This window comes from Sebastes fasciatus, chromosome 10 (genome assembly GCF_043250625.1).
Source record: "Sebastes fasciatus isolate fSebFas1 chromosome 10, fSebFas1.pri, whole genome shotgun sequence".
In the NCBI taxonomy this organism is placed as follows: domain Eukaryota; kingdom Metazoa; phylum Chordata; class Actinopteri; order Perciformes; family Sebastidae; genus Sebastes; species Sebastes fasciatus.
In genome coordinates, this window is record NC_133804.1 from 9,570,126 (window position 1) to 9,589,469 (window position 19,344).

The 19,344-nt window shown below is 40.2% G+C and overlaps 1 protein-coding gene and 1 long non-coding RNA gene across 2 annotated transcripts; one reads left to right on the forward strand and one right to left on the reverse strand.

Moving 5' to 3' along the window:
• On the forward strand, nt 1–4,958 carry LOC141775054 (uncharacterized). The gene is made up of 2 exons (XR_012595542.1): nt 1–283; nt 1,454–4,958. It is a non-coding gene; the product is annotated as an uncharacterized LOC141775054 (long non-coding RNA).
• Nucleotides 3,550–18,994, reverse strand: LOC141775053 (endothelin receptor type B-like). The gene is made up of 8 exons (XM_074647975.1): nt 18,818–18,994; nt 11,502–12,048; nt 10,260–10,372; nt 9,970–10,174; nt 6,694–6,843; nt 6,440–6,573; nt 6,223–6,331; nt 3,550–5,617 (listed from the first exon to the last, which is right to left on the reverse strand). Exons 2-8 carry the CDS (start codon nt 11,889–11,891, stop codon nt 5,477–5,479), a joined length of 1,242 nt encoding a protein of 413 aa, XP_074504076.1. The 5' UTR covers nt 11,892–12,048; nt 18,818–18,994; the 3' UTR covers nt 3,550–5,476.
• Nucleotides 18,995–19,344: the final 350 nt, after the last annotated feature.

Sequence of the window (19,344 nt, forward strand, 5' to 3'; positions counted from 1 at the left end):
ATTTTCTTTTCTTTTTTTTTTAAAGATTATTTTTAGGCATTTCTGCTTCATTGGATAGTGAGAGAGACGGACAGGGGATGATATGCAGCAAAGGGGGCCTCGGCCACGCTCTACCCGGTGAGCTACCATTTGTCAAAGTAATCTTATACTCAGGCAACTGCTAAAAAACAAAAAAACAAAGAGATGTAAAACACATAACATGACAAATTTACAGAGAAAGTCAGCATGGCCTAAAAACAGTGAAAACGGCTTTCCAATTCCTTTCCAAACAGCCTACTTAAAGGTGCCCTGTGGAGGTTTTTTGCATTTACATTCAGTGTTACTTACCAAAACACATTGAGTCAACTCAAATAATTTATTTATATAGCACATTTCATACGACAGCCGTAGACTCAACAGCCAATTAGACTGTTAACAGACCATTAAATAGGTGTTATCGGTCGCTATAAGCACCATAGAGGTGAGTCAATAGGGGCCTACTAGATCCAATGTTAGGTGTTATCATCTAGATCACCAAAAGAAGGTATAAAAGAACACGACAGCGACCTTTAGCGACTGCAGTAATAATAACTGGAGCATACGTGAAAGTCAGGCGCTGTAGTATAGACAGCGTGAAACTCCATATGGGGTGGAGGTTTGGGGCGATGGATGGGACACAAAACACATGGTCAAATTTTTTTTTCCACTTAGTCGTTTTGTTGCCTAAACCTAAACAAGTTGTAGTTTTGTTGCATAAACCTACAGAAGCCTTTTTATCTGTGTTCAAAACACAAGTTTTCATTCAGTTTTACAACATAGTAGGCATAGTAGGCTCCTTATGACCCACATCTATGGTGCTTATAGCGACCAATAAACCTATTTAATGGCCTGATAACAGTCGAATATGGGTGGACTCAATATGTTTAAAAATAAAAAGATTATAAATGACAAAAAAGTATAAGATAAAAAAAACATAAGATTAGAATGTATATTAAAAAAAAGGGAATAAGATCAGAAGGTATTATCATTATTATTAAAAAGGGAATAATAATAATAGTACAAATTCTAAAATAAAAGTTTTACCCTTAACTACGCACTTATAACTAAAAGCTTGTGAATAAATAAACGGAATGCCAACTTTGTCTAATTCAAAGTTAAAAGAAACAGAACGATCTTCCAATAAGATAAGAAGAAAGCCAGTTTAGAACTGTGCCTCTAAGGCCTAAACGGTGTTCAAAGAAGAAGGTCAACTTTCTGGATCGAAGGCTGGACTGAGGTCGAGAAGTACCAGAATAGAAACTTCATGGTTGTCTGACCCAGCCCGTTTGACGTCAAATACAGAGGCTTCGTCATGGCCGTCGGCGTGTTATACCAACGCACATGGCACTCTTTAGTGCCGGTATGAAACGCAATGGGTGTTCCATTAACTACAATGTGAACTCAGTACACGCTCAGAGAAAGTGCGGCAGGAGAGATTTTGGTGACCTAGTTTAAAGAGCGAAAAGACACACGGCGGGCCGAAGGAGGTGGATGGGTCCAACAAACACAAGGCTTTTATCCAGGAGACCGCGGTTCATGTCCCATGCGTTAAGTTTCACTTTCACGTTACAATCAGCTGTTCGTTCGTGACCCGTATTCACAACGTTCAGTTTCATTCTCACTATACTAACATAGTAGTTTTAAGCCCAACCATGTAGTTCTTTCCTGAACCTAAACTATAATGGTTTTGATGCCAAAATAAAGTGACGCCAAGAGGCGGTATGTGATATGTGAGTAAATTTGAAGATCATTAACAACACTGACTAGGGCAGTTTCTGTACTCTAAAACCAAACTGATATGACAGATACTGAAAGGATGGAAGGTTTGAGATTGGTCTGTAGTTCTAAATAACAAATGGATCAAGATTACATTTTTGGAGTTATAAAAGCATGTTTGAGACCTGTGGGGAAATTTCAGAGAGTAGGAACGCATTAACAATCTCAAGGACATCATCATCTACCAAACAGCTGAAAACATTTTATCTAGACTTTTTCATTTCTTTGTTATATGTACTGAGCAGGTTCTTAGAGATATTATAATCAGCCTGTAAGCGTGTAATTCTTTCCACATTCCTCAAAGGTGCTTTTGTTTTACCAGAAATGAACTTAGTCTCTACAGGCGCAGTGTCATTCATAATTAGTGTCACTGAAAAGTGGCAGGACACACACTGTTAGAACTGGATGTAATAGTGGAAGACACAAGGATCTCTGGATTGGGTCATATCAGACCAAAAGCCATAAACTGGATACGATTATCATTCCTTTCTGTTAGGTTGCATACCATCTGCTCTGTAGAGGCTTGAATCAGTCCAAAAGTAATCAGAGATGAAGTCATATCCTGCAGCTGAACACACGTTTTGTAAACAGTGGTGGAAACTGAAGAGTCAGCTAACACGTTCAGAGTGTATCCCTGAGCTCCAACATTTGATTGTATTGAATGTATTTCCTTCCTCATAAAACATTTCCTGAAGCCGAGATTTGAAGTATTTAGAATCCAGCATTGTTAACATCCATGTTTACTTGCTAGTAGTCGTCTTCTTCTCTGCCTTTGCTGGTGCAGTGCAGCATATCTTTGGGGCATTACAGCCCGGGCTGTTCTCATGCACCGTTCGTAGCTATACCTACGAAAAGTAAAAGAGCGACAAAAGCTGCGTAGGCAGGAGGTAAAAAAGTGTTCATACCCCGCGTGAAACCAGAAGTCAACGTTGATTTATTTGTTACGTAACTTCCATACGTAAGTTACGCCACTTCCTGAGTTATTTTAACACAAACTCTGATCTTTTCCTAAACCTAACCAAGTAGTTTTTGCCATGTAACTTCCGTACTTAAGTTATGTTACTCCCGGTGTTATTTTAAACCAAACGCCATCTTTTCCTAAATCTAACTAAGCAGTTTTGTTGCCTAGCTAAGTAGTTTTGTTGCCTAAACCTAACCAAGTAGTTTTTGTCACGTAATTTCCGAACTTAGGTTATGCTACTTCCGGTGTTAATTTAACCCAAACCACAATCTTTTCCTCAACCTAAGTAGTTTTGTTGCCTAACTAAGTAGTTTTGTTGCTTAAACCTAACCAAGTCGATCTTTTCCCAAACCTAACCAAGTCGATCTTTTCCTAAACCTAACCAGGTAGTTTTTGTCAGGCAACTTCCTCAATTAAGTTACGCAACTTCAGGTGTCAATTTAACCCAAACCACGTTCTTTAGTAGTAGTTTTGTTGCCTAAACCTAACCAAGTTGTTTCCTGTGAAGACAGAAGTTTATTTGGAAAAGACTGGAGCAGAAATTGACACGTGTGTCACGTGTTGCAGGACATTCGTAGGAAAACGCACGAAAAATGAGGAATAACTTTTTGTAAGATATACATGAGGATACGTTGTACAGCCACTTGTCAATCAATCAGTGGAATAGTGTGAAACCAAGGTAAACAAAACAGGGACCCACTCATAGAAAAAAACATCTCCATAGCGCTACTACAGGTCAAATACTCCATCGTGAACATGTACTAGACTTAAGTAAATTACTCAAACAGCACAAATGCTATAAAATAATATTTATTACAGCATACTCTCAACAAATAAGTACAAAGTATAAATGTAAAACACCAGGGCCAATATTCACATTACATTTCATCTTCAACCTCAAATTACTTCTAAAAGTCTCAGCTTGGTCACAAAGACCTTCCAGTACACAGTCACCTCTAGATGTAGCTATAAATACATATACATATGATGAGTTAATGAGTCACACACTGCATGACCAGCTGAATTCTGCACTCTAATACAGCGGCAATGGAACATTAATATATTGCATAAATCAAATCTATTTTCAGCGTGAACAAACACCTTGTCTGGTTTCTCAGCACAAATTTGTTTTTAAATGAGGACACATCAGTTTGATATAGAAAACTCAGATTATGTGATGTTTCCATCACCGTGTCTTAGTCAGGATGTGGTGAGAGCCCAAAAAATGGATTAATCTTGTGCTTGTATCATCAGTATATGCTCTCACTACTGGCAGTGATTCACTTAAGTTTTTAAGTTAGCTTATGAATTGTAACCTGCAGGTTTTTCCATTCTCATGTCTGGCTTTTCAAAGAGCCCAATCTTCTTTTTTTTCATGATGTGGTGGCATCACAAGGTTTGTCACAAGTACGTGACGACTGAGGGCTTGCCTTTGTTTTCTCATCATGAGATCCTTCTTCAGCCTGAATCTCTCTGTCTCAAATGACGCTGGTTAAACACATCCTGGATTCTACCTGGATTATATTGAATAGAAACAAGTAATATATATCTAAATAATTTTCTATGACTATTTAAAGAAATGTAATCCCCACTAAAAACATTCACTTCTTAAAAACATCTGGCTGTACAGGAATTATTTTTTCCTTCCTAATGCTTTTAAATGGGTCAATCTTAGGATATGTCTTCTGCGAGCAATTTCCCGCCACAGGAACATCTTTGTAACATGACCACACGCTGGAGGTGAAATATGGGGAAATAATAAATGGACACCTCATGCTGGAAGATTAAACAAGCCTCAAATGTTTTGTGATATATATATTTTTTTTAGAAAAATAGAAGCTACATTGTAAGAGAAGTAAAGACTGTGGAAACATGTACAAAAGCATGAATACTGCAATAATGAAAGCACTCATAAATGACCTCTTCTGCATAGCATGACTAATCATCTGGTGTTTTTCAGCGTTGCAGTGCAACAGCTGGCCTCCACATGACTTGAAGCGGCGATGATTTCCAGATAAAAGATTTCCGATGATTGGCTCTCCGCGTGACAGTGGGGCCCATTTTTCTCTGTTATGATGTCACCGTGGCAAATGGGCATCAGGGAGCTCAGCGACAGCATGCAGTTGATTGTCAGATAATCAGCTTTTGTGTTTATATGAAGAGGCACAGTCGTGCATTTTTATAAAAAAAAAAAAAAAAAGAAGACCTTTTGGAAAGTAACTCAGGGTCACGGTTTCCCTCTCTCTTTCCCTGTGAGGTATTAAAGCTTCAACAGGTAGTACTTATCAGGGCTGTTATTCATACATAAAGCACTTAGGCTAGATATAATTATAATTCTGCAGGCTGCTTGTAAATAATCCTGTACATCAATTTACATGCAGCTTTAATAAAGAATCTCTATAAATGTATTGACCATGTGGGTCCACTGAGAGACTCTTAGTCCTCTACGCAAGCCTCAGTGTCGGAATATGAACAGATTTATGCAGCCTCGGTTCCATCGTAAGTTTTTGCAGTTAGTATCACAGCCTGAACGGGTACAGTCCTGTTATTTCATTCATTCATTCATCAGTTTGGGGTCCAGAGTCCTTCAGCCTGCTGTGAGTCCTGTAGAAGTGACTTCTACCTCGCTCCTCTCTCTCCTCATTGGTCTGTTGGCAGTGGTAGCTGTTTCTCCGCAATGGGAACATGGGTTTGGCAGAAAAGGTGTGTGTGGTGGTGCGTTTATGAGGAGCTTGTGTATTTCTGACTGGAGCGGGAGCTGGAGCGGTCTAGTCCGTTCCCGTGACAGGAGCCCTTCCATCGTCCTCCTGAACCTCGTTCATCCAGGGGAGATGATCTGTAGCACCAGCAGCACAGGCAAGACTGCGGGGCAAGAACACACACAGTTATTTGCTTTTGCTTTTTGTTGACTGTTTTTTTCCCCATAAACTGTATATATAGATGGACTTCCTCCCAATGTACAAAAGTGAAGCCAAACTCTCCCTGTGAAAAGGTTGCCTTTCTCCCTTTTCACTGGGCCCTGTTCCCCAAAATTAATTTTGTGTCTGCTTGATTGTTGATTTCAGTCCAATGTTTCAGTTTATTTGATACAATGTTAAGTAGTGTGCATAAATGACACAAGCTTGTTTAGTTTGTTTTATGGGTTCATAGGATTTTGTTGTCCTGCCTGGGATGGTGGGGGTAGATTAGTTATATTAAATGCTGAACTTGAGGCTTCAAAACGGCAGTGCACAAACCAATGGGTGATGTCACGGTGACTACGTCCACTTCTTACATGTTTGGCCCATGTCCCATCAGCTAACATGGAGGGGGTGGGATTTATAACCTATACTGCAGCCAGCAACCAGGGGGCGATCCAGATGTTTTGGCTTCACTTTTGGGAAGCTGTCATGTCGTCCATCTTCATATACAGTCGGTTGTATTTTCTAATAATACCATATTCTCATTGCCAGTGTGTACCCTCTTACCTGGAAGCAGTTTTTAAACTTCTGGCTGACAAAGTAGAGGGCAATCGGGTTAATGCAGGAGTTTAAAGAGGCCATGTTGATGCCGATGTAATCCATCACTAACAGGAAGCTGGCGGGGGAAAAGGGCAAAGTTTACATTAAGGACCACAGGAAGTCGCTGAGCAGAGAACAATGGGGCCTCATGACGTTTGCAGTGTATCTGTGTCGCTTACTGTACCTGAGCAGCTCACAGCGGTTGGGGTCATTCTGGTCGTAGATTGTTTTCTTCAGAATACGGCTGAGATGAAGGGGCAGCCAGCAGAGAGCAAAAATCAACACGAGGCAGAACACCGTCTTCGCTACTTCCCTGCGCTGCACACACACACACACACACACACACACACACACAAAAGACAAACGTTGATGCTGATTGCTTCTGTCTTTACAAGTTTTCAGTTACAGTGGATCTGAATGAGCCATCTGCACGTATACCTGTTTCATGTGGTCGTTGAGGGCGATGCGCATGCCTTTTTTGCGACTGAGCATCTCGCATGACATGAGTGTGTAGAAGATTCCTGTGCAGGCCAGTGGGAAGCAGAAATAGAAGCCAAACAGCCACCAGTCTTTCACATCCTGGTAGAACTGGAAAAAAGTACAGCAAGAAATAAGTGTTATGGAAGTTTCTTACATATATTGTACAAAGATTTAAAGCTGAAACTGATGCCTTGTATTTTCTGTAACTCTTGCCCGAAACACTTTATTATTTACATTTTTATGTCAGAGATTCTTGAACTGAATTACAGGACTTCCTATTAGGAGTGGGAATCACCAGAAGCCCCACGATACGATATTATCACGATACTTAAGTCACAATACAATCTCTTTGCGATATGCTGAGTATTGTGATAAGATATATTGCAATTTATTACCTTTTTCAACTGCAAATTATGTTGTTTGTTAAAATCTGTTTTATCTAATAAGTTTCACATAGTTGGTACAAATCGATTCCTTAGGTCTTCTAGTTTCATTTAATATCTTCACTAGCTTTAAGACTGAGTCGGATTGTTAAGAGGTTAATAGTTTATATAATAAAACGTTGATACTTGACGTATGAGTATCGATACAGTATTGCCACACAAAGTATCGCAATACTATGCTATATCAATTTTTTCCCATACCCCTACTTCCTATAGACAAAAACAACCTTAAATTTCAATCTAAAAAAAAAAACGTCACTCTTCTATTTTCATAATAATGCAGACAGTGAGATGTTTCATGTTTCATTATCAATCTTATCTTACTACAACAATATTCTATTCATAAAACCAGTGTTGAGGTCAAATCAACCCAAACCGAGACCAAGTCATGACCAAGACCAAACTGTATCAAGACCGAGACAAAAAACAAGACTTTGAGGGGTTGAGACCAAGTCAAGACCGAGACCAAGGCAGGGTGAGACCGAGTTAAGACCAAGACCAGTGCCAGTCCCAGTACCGCTGTGTGGTCTTAGGTAGCCACATTTTATTGCTGAAGGTTTGGCGGTCATCTCCTCCCAGACAGCCTCAGCTTCTTCTCCTGTCTGCCACATTCACTTTCTTGGAGTGCTTTTGAAGGGGGACGGGAAGGCATGACAGCCGTTAACAGTGAAAATGTAAAATTAGAGATGAGTCGTGTTATTAGTTGCATTCATACGTGAATAGTAATGTTCCCGCAGTTGTGTTCTTGACCGGTCTTGAAATAAAAATCCAGAGTCTTCTTTGTCCGAGACCACGACAAGACCGAGTAAATATGTGGCCGATTCCCAAATGAGACCAAGACCTTCAAAAAGTAGTCTTGAAAGAAGGCATGACATACCGTGACCTGTGGTTCTGGATTGAATACAGAGAAGATGTTAGCGCACTACCACAACTTTTAAATTTGGTACAAATATGTTAAATTTGTTTCAGACCTGTTTTGGTTCGGTACAAATTCTTCCTTTAGTACTTGTTTGCCCTTGTGGAAAGTTTTGTTGATGAATTAAAGACATTTCCTCAATTAAGTCCAAAATACCAGTTCTTCTCAAAGTAATCCACCAGCTCCGGCTGAATTTGGGTCTTGCTAAACTCAAATTACAATTCCCTGATTTAAAAAGACACATGAAAAGACATTGCAGCTTCATGCTTCATTTCCACCGTATCCTGCAATCCAGACGCTGCATGGTTTAAATAAATGTGAAGTATCCACAAATTGGAAAAGTCTTTCCAATTTGTTTCTTGCTGTGCAGTTTGATGAACCTGCTGTGAATGTTGTGAGTCAGATTCAGTGATTTGCATGCAGTGTGTGTGGATCGTATTATTCTCTTTTCGAATAACAAATTACTTGTTGACAGAGCTTGAAAAAGAGAAAAAGAAATCTTGATTAAAGGAACACACTAATTGTATTTGTTGGTGCTCAGGACCTGTTTGTACTTAACATCAGTTCCTTGGATGGCAGCTGGATTCTCAAGATGTCATGAGAATCAAACATGTCCTATGAAAATCCATCTTCTCAGGCTTCAAGTAATGATTCCTGTGAGAAGCTCTGGCCGTGGCTTAGGTGTGTGAGACGACACGAAGCGACTGCTCATTCTAAACAACAATGGCAGTTCCAGAAGAGGTTAGCGTAGATGCTGCGATAGCATCAGTTATATCAGAACTGGAGTGTATTTCTTCATTGAAAGAAGAGCTAAGAACAGCACTGAAGGCGATGTTTTCGCTCTTCTCCCGACTGGCTTCGGCATGAGTTTGATTGACAGATGGTTCATTCAGCCAAGTATTTTTTTAAAGTGCCTGCCCCTTTTGAACAGTTTCCAATGACGGTTTTGTGTAACAAACATGGACTGTATATAAAGATGGACGACATGACAGCTCCCCAAAAGTGAAGCCAAAACATCGCAATCGTCCCCTTGTTGCTGCAGTATAGGCAATAAGTCCCGCCCCCCTCAATGTTAGCGGATGGGACATGGGTCAAACTAAAAAAGTCACATGTCAAATACATTTTTCCCAAAGATGGTTTCTGTCATTTTAGGTAGTTTTTATCACGCAGATGTATGTTCAAGTGTTCATCTTTCTGATAAGTTTGGTTTTAATTAGTTATTTCATGCTATAAAAAGAGGGCGAGACGTCATGATTGGCAGCTGTGATACTCTCTCGCTAACAAGCTGCAGCCGTGCTCGGCTCGCGTTTGGTTCGATCGGGTGTGTGGGCGGGACCTCGATATCACGGTTCCAACGCCTAATCACTACTGTAGAGACTCTGGTTCCAAATGACGTCAAAATCTCAACATGGCAGCCTCCGTATCCGGTATGTTTTGGCTTCACTTCTGTACAGTGGGAGGAAGTGGAGACGTGTTGTCCATCTTTATATACAGTCTATGGTAACAAACCATATGGCTGGTCAGGTTAAACATCAGGTGCAGGTTGAACAACATCCACATCTTTTTTCTAACTTTGCCTTAAAGGTGCAAAATTACAAATTCAGAGCATATCTGTGATTGAGAGATTGCCTCCACATGGCTCTCAACACGGCGATGGTTGAGCCGGCGGCTAGCAGCACATACTGTACAACCAAAACAGAACATAAACCCAAAAATATTGGACAGATGCCCTACACTAACATATTGCACATTCCCTGAATATAATAAAAAACAAATAATAAACTATAAACAATAAATCCCCCCCCCCTTCATCTGTTAATGTTCAGTAAGTATCCAGCTGTTTGAGTGTCTATGCCATTAAAATTAAGTGGCTACCTTCATAAAGCTGGTCGTCTGATCTGGATGGAGCAGACACACGCGCAGTTTGTTGCCTCTGTACGGCATCTCCAGCATGTCGAACGCCAGCGCCTCAGGGACCGCGAGCACCACAGCAAGCAGCCAGATCAGAGTCACCTCCACCGCTTTCCACAGAGGGATCCCCATCCCCTTCACCCTGCTCCATGACGTCACCGCGTGATAGCTACACAAACACAGAAGTGTGCATTAGCTGCTTTCAGCACTTACGTTTGTCTTGTGTGTGTGTGGAGTAATAGAAGTCTACTCACCGGTCAATACTGAGGGCGCACAGGCTGAGAACAGTGATTCCCACAGACGCCTTTTGGATGAACGGCATCAACTTACAGATGTACACGCCGAACGGCCAGTCCTCGGCTATTAGCTGCAGGGCAAAATAATAGAAGCAGATGGAGAGGAAAGACATTTGTAATGAGAGAAGTGTCCTCTGGGTTCACGGAGGGGTCCCTTCCTCCTTGCGTCTGCCATTATTACTGCGGCAGCAAGCCAAAATCAACAATTCCTCCTCATACATCTCCCAGGGGTGATAAAATCAGTTCAGAATAAGGACAATGTCCCCAGGCTACACATTTGATTATTATGGATAGCTTAGCACTTGTCAGTCACCTATGTACCTAAATGTACAGTATGTCGCTTGCAACGCTAGGTTGTATCACCTAGATCCAGTTTTCAAAACCACCCGTTATCAATTCTTCAGATCCTGTTTCTCATTATACGTATCATACATTTCCTCTCGTAATGTCACAAATACCTGAAACGCAGGACCTTTAAGGCAAAAAGAAGACATGAACCCGAGTGACTATTACTCAGATCTGCCTGGATGAAAAGCAGCACAGCACTCCAGCTTCAATCACTTAAATCCTATCACATGTTGTTTTCGGCTTTGCTTTTGGAACGTCTCACTGGCACACAGTTGTGGTTACAGTATGAGTTGAACATTTGGCAGTGACTGCATTTACACCCAAGGCCGCTGGGTGTTTTCACATCGCACACACACGAGGCAAGTGAGGAAAACAAAGGAGTTTTTCCTCAAATCAACAAGTTGTCCCCAACTGTTGCAATGCTTTTCGTTTGAATGGTCCTTTGTAGTTGTGGAGGAAAAGTCGGCAGAGTCTACACCGAAAAAGTCAATTAACAAAACCACACAACACATACTAAATGTAGCGGCGATGAACTCGTAAATAAACCACAGGATGTGTCAAGAAAGGTGTTGCAAACGGCTCATCTGTAACTGTGAAAGTTCATTTCGGGGAAATAGTCGTTCTAAATTAGACTGCAGATTGAATCAAGATTTTATGTCATGTGTAAAAGCTGCATCCTATCATTTGATATTGAAATTCATTTGATTTAATGGCTCGATTTAACTATGAAACATTATCATCAGTTCCACAAAGTCAAAAATAACTAACAGGCCTGCAGAGATCATCGGTCACATGCGACTAACAGAGGAAACACCAGACAGACAGACAGACACAAAGGACAACTGTGGTCACCTTAAACACGTTGATGGGGATGGCGATGATGATATAAAGCAGGTCCCCCAGAGCCAGGCTGCCGATCAGGACATTGGGCCCGTTCCTCATGCACTTGTTCTCATATATGATCCGGAGCAGCGATGAGTTGCCGATGATCCCCACCACAAAGATCAGGCAGGACACGATGGTGTTCACGTACTTGAAGGCGTACTTGATCTCCGTGGGCTTTATGCACATGGGGGGGAAGGAGCCCCGCGGCCGGCCCGGCTGCGAGGGCGGAAGCGGGACGGAGGCGTTGCTCTTGGAGGTCTCTGAAGCTCCAGGGACGCCCTGGGTGTCGCGGGCAAACCGAGAGGCTCCGACCACGGCGACCATCAGGAGACACAGCAGAGCGGCGACGGCCCTCATCCTCGCACCGGCCTCACACCACTCACGCAGCAAGACGTTAACGCTAACTCAAGGCGGTCTAAAAATACACGTTTAAAAGACACTCATACACACATCCACACATCGGGCCTTGCTCCGGGCCTGGCGGCGTGGGTCTGTGAGTCCGAGCGTGTTTGTCCTGCGGAGAGAGTAGACAAACCATCAGTACACAAAAAAGTTGCATGTACTGGATCAAGTTTGTACAGACTTGCAACTTTGTTGAACTATCACAAACGTATGTGCTTACTGGAGCCTGATCCTGCTCTTCGTCAGGCAGATTAAAGTAAATGTTCAAAGCGGAAACACGGTTCAAGTATCGATGGCGCAGTTAATTCAAACAGATTAAGCTTGATCCTTGTTCATGAGGAAAGTGGTTCTGAATCAACAGGTGTTAAAATAATTTTGATTCTGATATTTTTTCAATATTCCATTAAATAGCAAGAGAGCATTAACAGCACATGTACATATATACAATGTATGTCATTACACAGGCTGTTCTCACACCATTCGTAGCTATACATATTGGTAACCTAAACCTAACTATGTAGTTTTGTTGCGTAAACCTAACTAAGTAGTTTTATTGCCTAAAACTAACTGAGTAGTTTTATTCCCTAAACCTAACTAAGTCTTTTTTTGCCTAAACCTAACTAAGTAGTTTTATTGCCTAAAACTAACTGAGTAGTTTTGTTGCCTAAACCTAACAAATTAGTTTTTCTGAGAAAACCGAAGTTTATTTTGAAGGAAAATGAGGAATAACTTTTTGTAAGACATCATATGAACCGTTGTATGAGGATGAGTTGCATTACAACACTGAGAACACTTTTGTGTATTGGATAAGTATCTCTAAGAATAAAGGAGAGGGGGTAATATGAACAGAAAGAGAAGAGAACATAAAACAGACGTGATAACGGAGGTTATAGGTTGGATGACAAACAGTGCTTCTGTGCGTGTGTGTGACAGATATACTTTCTTTCTCTCACAGAGGACCCTAGCTGGGCTCTGAGCCTTTCAAGAATCATGTGTACCCCCCCGAATGCCCTCGGGCATCTCTCAGTATGATTGATGATGGCAGCAATATCTCTAGACAGGCAATCAGGGCGCACAACACACACACACACACACACACACACACACGCACACACACACACACACTCACACAACTGATGTGCAAACAAACCCCTTGACACCATCTTTTGGAAAGGAAAAAGTTAGGGAATAAATGCTTTTGTTTTTAACGATCACATCTAACAACGTGCTTACACTTATAAAACTCCACTTACAGACCATACAAACACACACACACACACACACACACGCACACACACACACACACACACACTCTCAAACGCAACTGGCATTGATAACCCAATTCGGCTCAAAAACACAGAGGCTCGTTCTGTTCGCACACACAAAGACACGCAGTCACATGGATGCACTCACACACACATCACAAGAAATCAGTTTTGAAAAATGTCCGTCCTTACGTCTCCTCTCTATCAGCTGAATACTGCCTTTGTGTGGTATAACATGGTACCTCATTAGGCCATGTCAGTGCAGGCTTGTCTGATCTAATTGGAAAGCTGAGTTTTTTTAACTGGACTGATCCTCTTAATCTAATACATTTGGCTTTATCTCTGACCTTGAGCTGTGCTGGCGTTGCTCGAAAGAAAGAAAGAAAGAAAGAAGGAGGTGGAAAGTTGGCAACCAGCCGGGTGAAAGTGGAGGGGAAGTTACAGTTCAAAATATGTGTGTTTGTGTGTGGGAAGGGGAGCATGAGAAATGAGAAAAAGGTGTTAGAAAAGTAAAAAAACAACAACACTGTAATGCAGGAACGTAATGGAAAGAAAGAAAAAGAGGCCATGATTGAGATGAGTAACAGTTTGATCTACTGTACCGTACTTAGGAAGAACAATAGGAGGAAAAAGGAAAAGTCAGAGGAGGGGAAAGAACGAGTGAGAGCTGAGGAACTATGCCTGAGAGAACAGGAGTCATGAGGTTGACCTGAAGGCAGTAAAAGATGTGGGGAGGGTGAATGAATTTGCAAAATGGATTATAGTTGAATGGCACATTGAGAAACAAATGCCCAGTATTAGAAGAAAATGTGACTTTGAGCCTGAGCTTGTGAAATGGAATGACTTAATGTTATTATTAATATTGTGCCGGTGGTTTGATAATTTGATGAAGGTATAGAATAACTCAGCATTTAGCAAGATTTTTAATATTGATGCATTACTTTAGCGTATAATACCTTTACTCCAATGGTTCCAAACCTAGGGGGCGGGCCCCTCCAAAGGGTCCCAAGATAAATCTGCAGAGTTGTGGTGATTTGAACTTTTCTCTAATTGTTGCTTTCTTGGTGAAATATTGGATAATTTGACCTCTTTGGGACTCTTCTCACATGATTTCATTTAAACAGTAATTAAATGAAACCATGTGAGACGTTTAGGGGTGTAATGTCTCTTTTGTGAAGCTGATAACTTCTGAAACAAGACAATGGGCCACAAGCCAAAACGGTTGGGAACTACTGGTTTAATCCTAAGAATATATTGTAGTTTATACACTTATTATATATTTTTTATATGCAGCAGAGTAGAGGTATAAAGTAGCATAACATGAAAATACACATATAAAATACAAGTACCTTAAAATTGTACTTAATTACAGTACTTGAGTCAATGTACTTAGTTACTTTCCCAACACTGTTTAGTTGTATGAAAAACTTCACAAAAATACAACTCAAACATTACAGCTGATGCACAGCAGTGAGTCAGGGCCGGGCATTTTGAGGAAGAGGAGGAAGAAGAAGAAGAAGAAGAAGAAGAAGAAGAAGAAGAAGAAGAAGAAGAAGAAGAAGAAGAAGAAGAAGAAGAAGACAAATGTGAAATACAGGAGGGTCCATCAGGAGAAATGTCCGGACCAAAATTATTTAAAACATCTTAAATGAAAAATATCTTTGGAATCATGTGTCTCTAATCCAGAATGTCTGTAATTTATTTTGACAAAGATTGTTTGCTCCATAACTGATGTTTAAAGATGATCTATTCCCATTCACTGCAATAGTTTACACAAGGATAGAATTCAACATATTGTCAAAAATTCTGTTTTTGACATACACACAATTTACCGCACTACATCTACCGTGACATCTAAATTTTGTCATTTTTTTCATGAACATTTGAGATTTATTTGGTGAGAATTTGCAGAAGCTGTTTACAATAAAACATTCTGATGCACTGTGGGCTCAATTTTTGATAATTCAGGAATCTGGCTGGATTGTTTGTGGGAGGAAGATGCAACATTGTAAGTTTGGTGTCAATAGAGCAAAAACAAAATATAAACAGTTTACAGTTTTTGAGAAAAACAGAGGAATGGACTTTCTGCCAGCTGAACATTTATGCTCGTTCGGGCCTATATGTTGGTGAAAGTTGTAAAGTCCTAGCACATGCGACTGATTTGTTATGAATTTTCAAAGTTTTCAACTTTTGCTGTAACACCACCATCAGGACTATTGGCCAACAATGCCAGTTGAGTATTGAAGTTTAGCATAGGACTATGTGCAAAGTTCTGTTTATTTTCATGAATGGGAATATAATAACTAATCCAGGACACTGATGCAATATACTCCTGTCCTGTGTTGATTCAACCCTGTGGTAACTTTGGAGCTTGTAGTGTTTGGTGTTGTAATGTATTGACATTGCAAGGTGTTCCTGTTATTTTGTCCCCCCCATCACCAGATTGGAATAACAGGAACACCTTATGGTCAAAACAGGAATGCTGCACGTGAGTAAAAGTGCAAACACCGATGCACATGCAGTCACAATGTTTATGAAGATGGGAGCGGATGACTCAAAATGAAAAACACCAGCTGGGTTTCAGCTCCACTGAACTTAATTACACGGTTGTGTCTGTTAAATGTTTATAGACTCATTTTTGATTTGTTTTGAACGTGTAAAATATCGCTTTTCTGCCAGTTGCCTCTGAGGCCGGCTACACAAAACACCTTAAACTTTCTCCTTAAGTATGACACTTAAGGTTTAATTTATGCTTGAGTGAGGGACTTACTTAACGATGTTGTACAGAATCCCTTAAAAGTTTTTCTTAGTTAAGGCAGGAAAACTAAATTGGCCAGAGGAGGAGATTATACTTTTGGAGGAATACAATACCAAGCAAGCAACAGAAAACAACGAATGTTAGAGATAATTGCAACGGAAATAATTCAAGTAACACCTCGCCTATGACTGACTGGACAGATCCCAAAACCATACAGCAATCATTAATTGCAAAGGGGTTGGAAGAGCTCAGCTGCAGTGATAAAACTCTACACAGCGGGACGAATCAAGAATTAATTACCTGTCAAATCTTTAGTGTAAAATTAATCAGTATTATGTTGTTGTGAGGGCAACAACATAATATCCATCAAGTCCATCTATCACGTCCATCCATCACGCTGCATAAGGCCAATACATGTGCTGCACTAAGCTGCAGGTCATGAAATGGGACTGGTGTGGATCCATCAGCACTGTGATTGATACGAGCTGCAACAAAGCAGGCCTTCTATGTCCATCTGCATAACTGCATGATTGATGATGGCATGAGAGCATCTTTGAGGCCCTTCAGTCTAAAACATCGGCTTTACATGGCTTATAAAACATTCAAGTCTGAGTTTAATAGCTGTAAAAATGAAATGGTAACGCTTTATAATAAGGGTACAAATCATATAGTTAGGCATTGCGTAACTAATGCATGACTCATGCTGATTTAGTGCATGAATTAATGCTGGGTGTATCATGAATTCCTGTTGTTCACCATTAACAAATGATCAAGTAACTACTGTATGACTTTATGTGATTTGTTCACGCTTAAAGCTACAGTTGGTAACTTTAATAAAAACAACTTTTTGTCATATTTGCTCAAACTGTCATTATATCCTGACAGTAGTACATGAGACAGATAGTCTGTGAAAAAATCAGGTTCCTCTGCCTCCTTTCAGTGCTCCTGATGGCATTTGCAAGATTCCACCCAGGGGGCGACGACTCTGGTTGCAAAAAGAAGTCTGATTGTATAGAAGTCTATGAGAAAATGAGCCTACTTCTCACTTGATTTATTACTTCAGTAAACATTGTAAACATGAGTTTATGATCTCAATGGCTAGTTTCAAGTCTTCTTCAATACAGCATGATGTTCATTTAGTAAATTATGGTCCCGTTTAGAGTCAAATATACCATAAAGCAGGGGATGCTTTAGGGCGTGGCCACCTTGTGATTGACAGGTCGCTACCACGGCGTTGTCCGGTCTGGAAGTTGTCCGCATTTTTGTCTTTGAGCTTTTAACCCTTTCACAGTGTGTTTTCAGTTCATGAAAGTTAATTATAACATTTTGGTCGCCTAAAAATGCCTTATTCAGCTTTTGGTTGTACTTAGCTCCATTCTCTAGTGTCACTTCTGGTTGCAAAAAAAAACAAGATGGCGACAGCCAAAATGCCAAACTCAAGGCTTCAAAACTGTAATCCACAAACCAATGGGTGACGTCACGGTGACTACGTCCACTTGTTATATGATTCCACCGCACCCAAGAGGAGAGGAATACTGTTAAGTTGCTGTACCATTTGAAGAGGTTAAAGCTGGGTGTGGTTTGCAAATGTTCTGTCCTGATAGCGTTATTAACATTTTGTGAGAAAGGAACCATTTTAGCATTTCTTCATATACATCTCTGCTTTGGTAAATTAATCATTTGCGATCACATTTGCAAATTCCTCTCTTCCTAAAAATGGCACGAGAGTGCTAAAATGTAAATACACCATCCATTTCACAGATTGTTGCTACTGTATTGTAGTATACTACAATATTCCCTGACTGAGATGGCACATTTGACTTACAACCAGTCAGAGCCAATGAGTCTCTAAAGCAGCTGTCAATCAACGCTTGCAAAGCTTGTGAATGTAGAAATATTAAGCATTTTTTGTGCATCACTTCTTTCAACCACAACAAACAAAATAAGAATAATTTTAAAAGACAAAAACTAGTAAATGTGATATAAATACCACTGGGTCATGCAGCAACATGTAAAAGACCAGTTGGATTTTTTTTAATTTTTTTTTTAAAGCTTTATATTTCTATGAGAATGGTGTTCTGTTGAGCAAATGCATTGGTCTGAAATCCACTGTTAAGTCTTTGGAATAATTAATGAAGTAAATGTAAATGAACATCCCTTAATTGATGATCCATTAGGACTAAATGGATTATATGATATGCAAAGTTGTGATTCTTCAGTTAATGAAAATGTGAAGTGGAAGACAAATTACCAGCCCTATAATTAAGTTCAAGACAGACTCCACACATACAAAACAAAACAAAAACATATAGAGATGCACCTTTTCCTACTATATGATTTGTACCCTACAAATCATATAGTTAGGTAATGCGTAACTAATGCATGACTCATGATGATTTAGTGCATGCATTAATGCTGGCTGTATCATGAATTCCTGTTGTTCACCATTAACAAATGATCAAGTCACTAACTTAACTTAACGACACTGCACTGTTGTGCTACAGATTAAATTCTAGGGTGTGTGAACAAAACAATGAAATCTAGGATTATTTGACATGCAAAGTTGTGATTCTGCATTAATGAAAATGTGAAATGGTTCACGTAGACAAATTACCAGCCCTATAATTAAGTTCAAGACAGACTCCACACATACAAAAAAAAAACATATAGAGAGATGCACCTTTTCCTACAAAATAAAAGTTTTCTCCATTGAGTCAGTCCAGTTCAGAAGTCATGAAAAGAGGCGCAGTATTCAGTCATGTGGCTTTGGCTACTTCTGCCAAAATGCACTGTCAAACCACTCCTTTGACCATGCACAATTAAACTCTTTGATTAGTCTAAATCAAGGTGAAACTTACCGGACCGGTGTTTGTGGAGTGAACAAGAGCAAAAGTTTCTCCGATGATCAATATTCCAGCAGAGTTTCCGCTAGTTGGCCTGATGCTCAGTGAATAATTGTGATTTCTTCTTTGAGTTCCAGCAGTGAGAGTTCACGGTGTGTCCAGTGAGTCCAGACGCGCTCCGGCTGAGCTCTGACTCACCAAGTGACGGCTGCTGGCTTTTATAGCCACGAGCTGGGAGACTGCAGAGACAGCCAATCAGGTTACACATACCAGCATCCTTCACTCCCTGCTGTCAAGACGCAAAGATATTACACACTGTAAACAATTGCTGTTAATTTACAGCAGGATTTCAACAGTATTAACCTGTTATTGCTAAAAACAGTGCTTTACTGTTAATACAAAAGAAAACCTGTTAAATTACGCTCATAGGCCGTTTTTTAACTGAACTATAATGCATTCTTAAAAAAAACAGCACTTTACTGCTGATCAACTGTCTAAAGTATCATCAGTAACAGTTTCATGCAGTATTTTTTTAATTCTTG

What these genes read in the sequence shown, in the direction of transcription:
- LOC141775053 (XM_074647975.1), bottom strand. Translation starts at nt 11,891, where the DNA reads ATGAGGGCCGTCGCCGCTCTGCTGTGTCTCCTGATGGTCGCCGTGGTC. An exon ending in TGCGCCCTCAGTATTGACCG is followed by an intron (nt 10,175 to 10,259) that starts GTGAGTAGACTT and finishes GTGTTTGTGTAG; the next exon opens with CTATCACGCGGTGACGTCAT. An exon ending in AGTTTAAAAACTGCTTCCAG is followed by an intron (nt 5,618 to 6,222) that starts GTAAGAGGGTAC and finishes CTTGCCCCGCAG; the next exon opens with TCTTGCCTGTGCTGCTGGTG.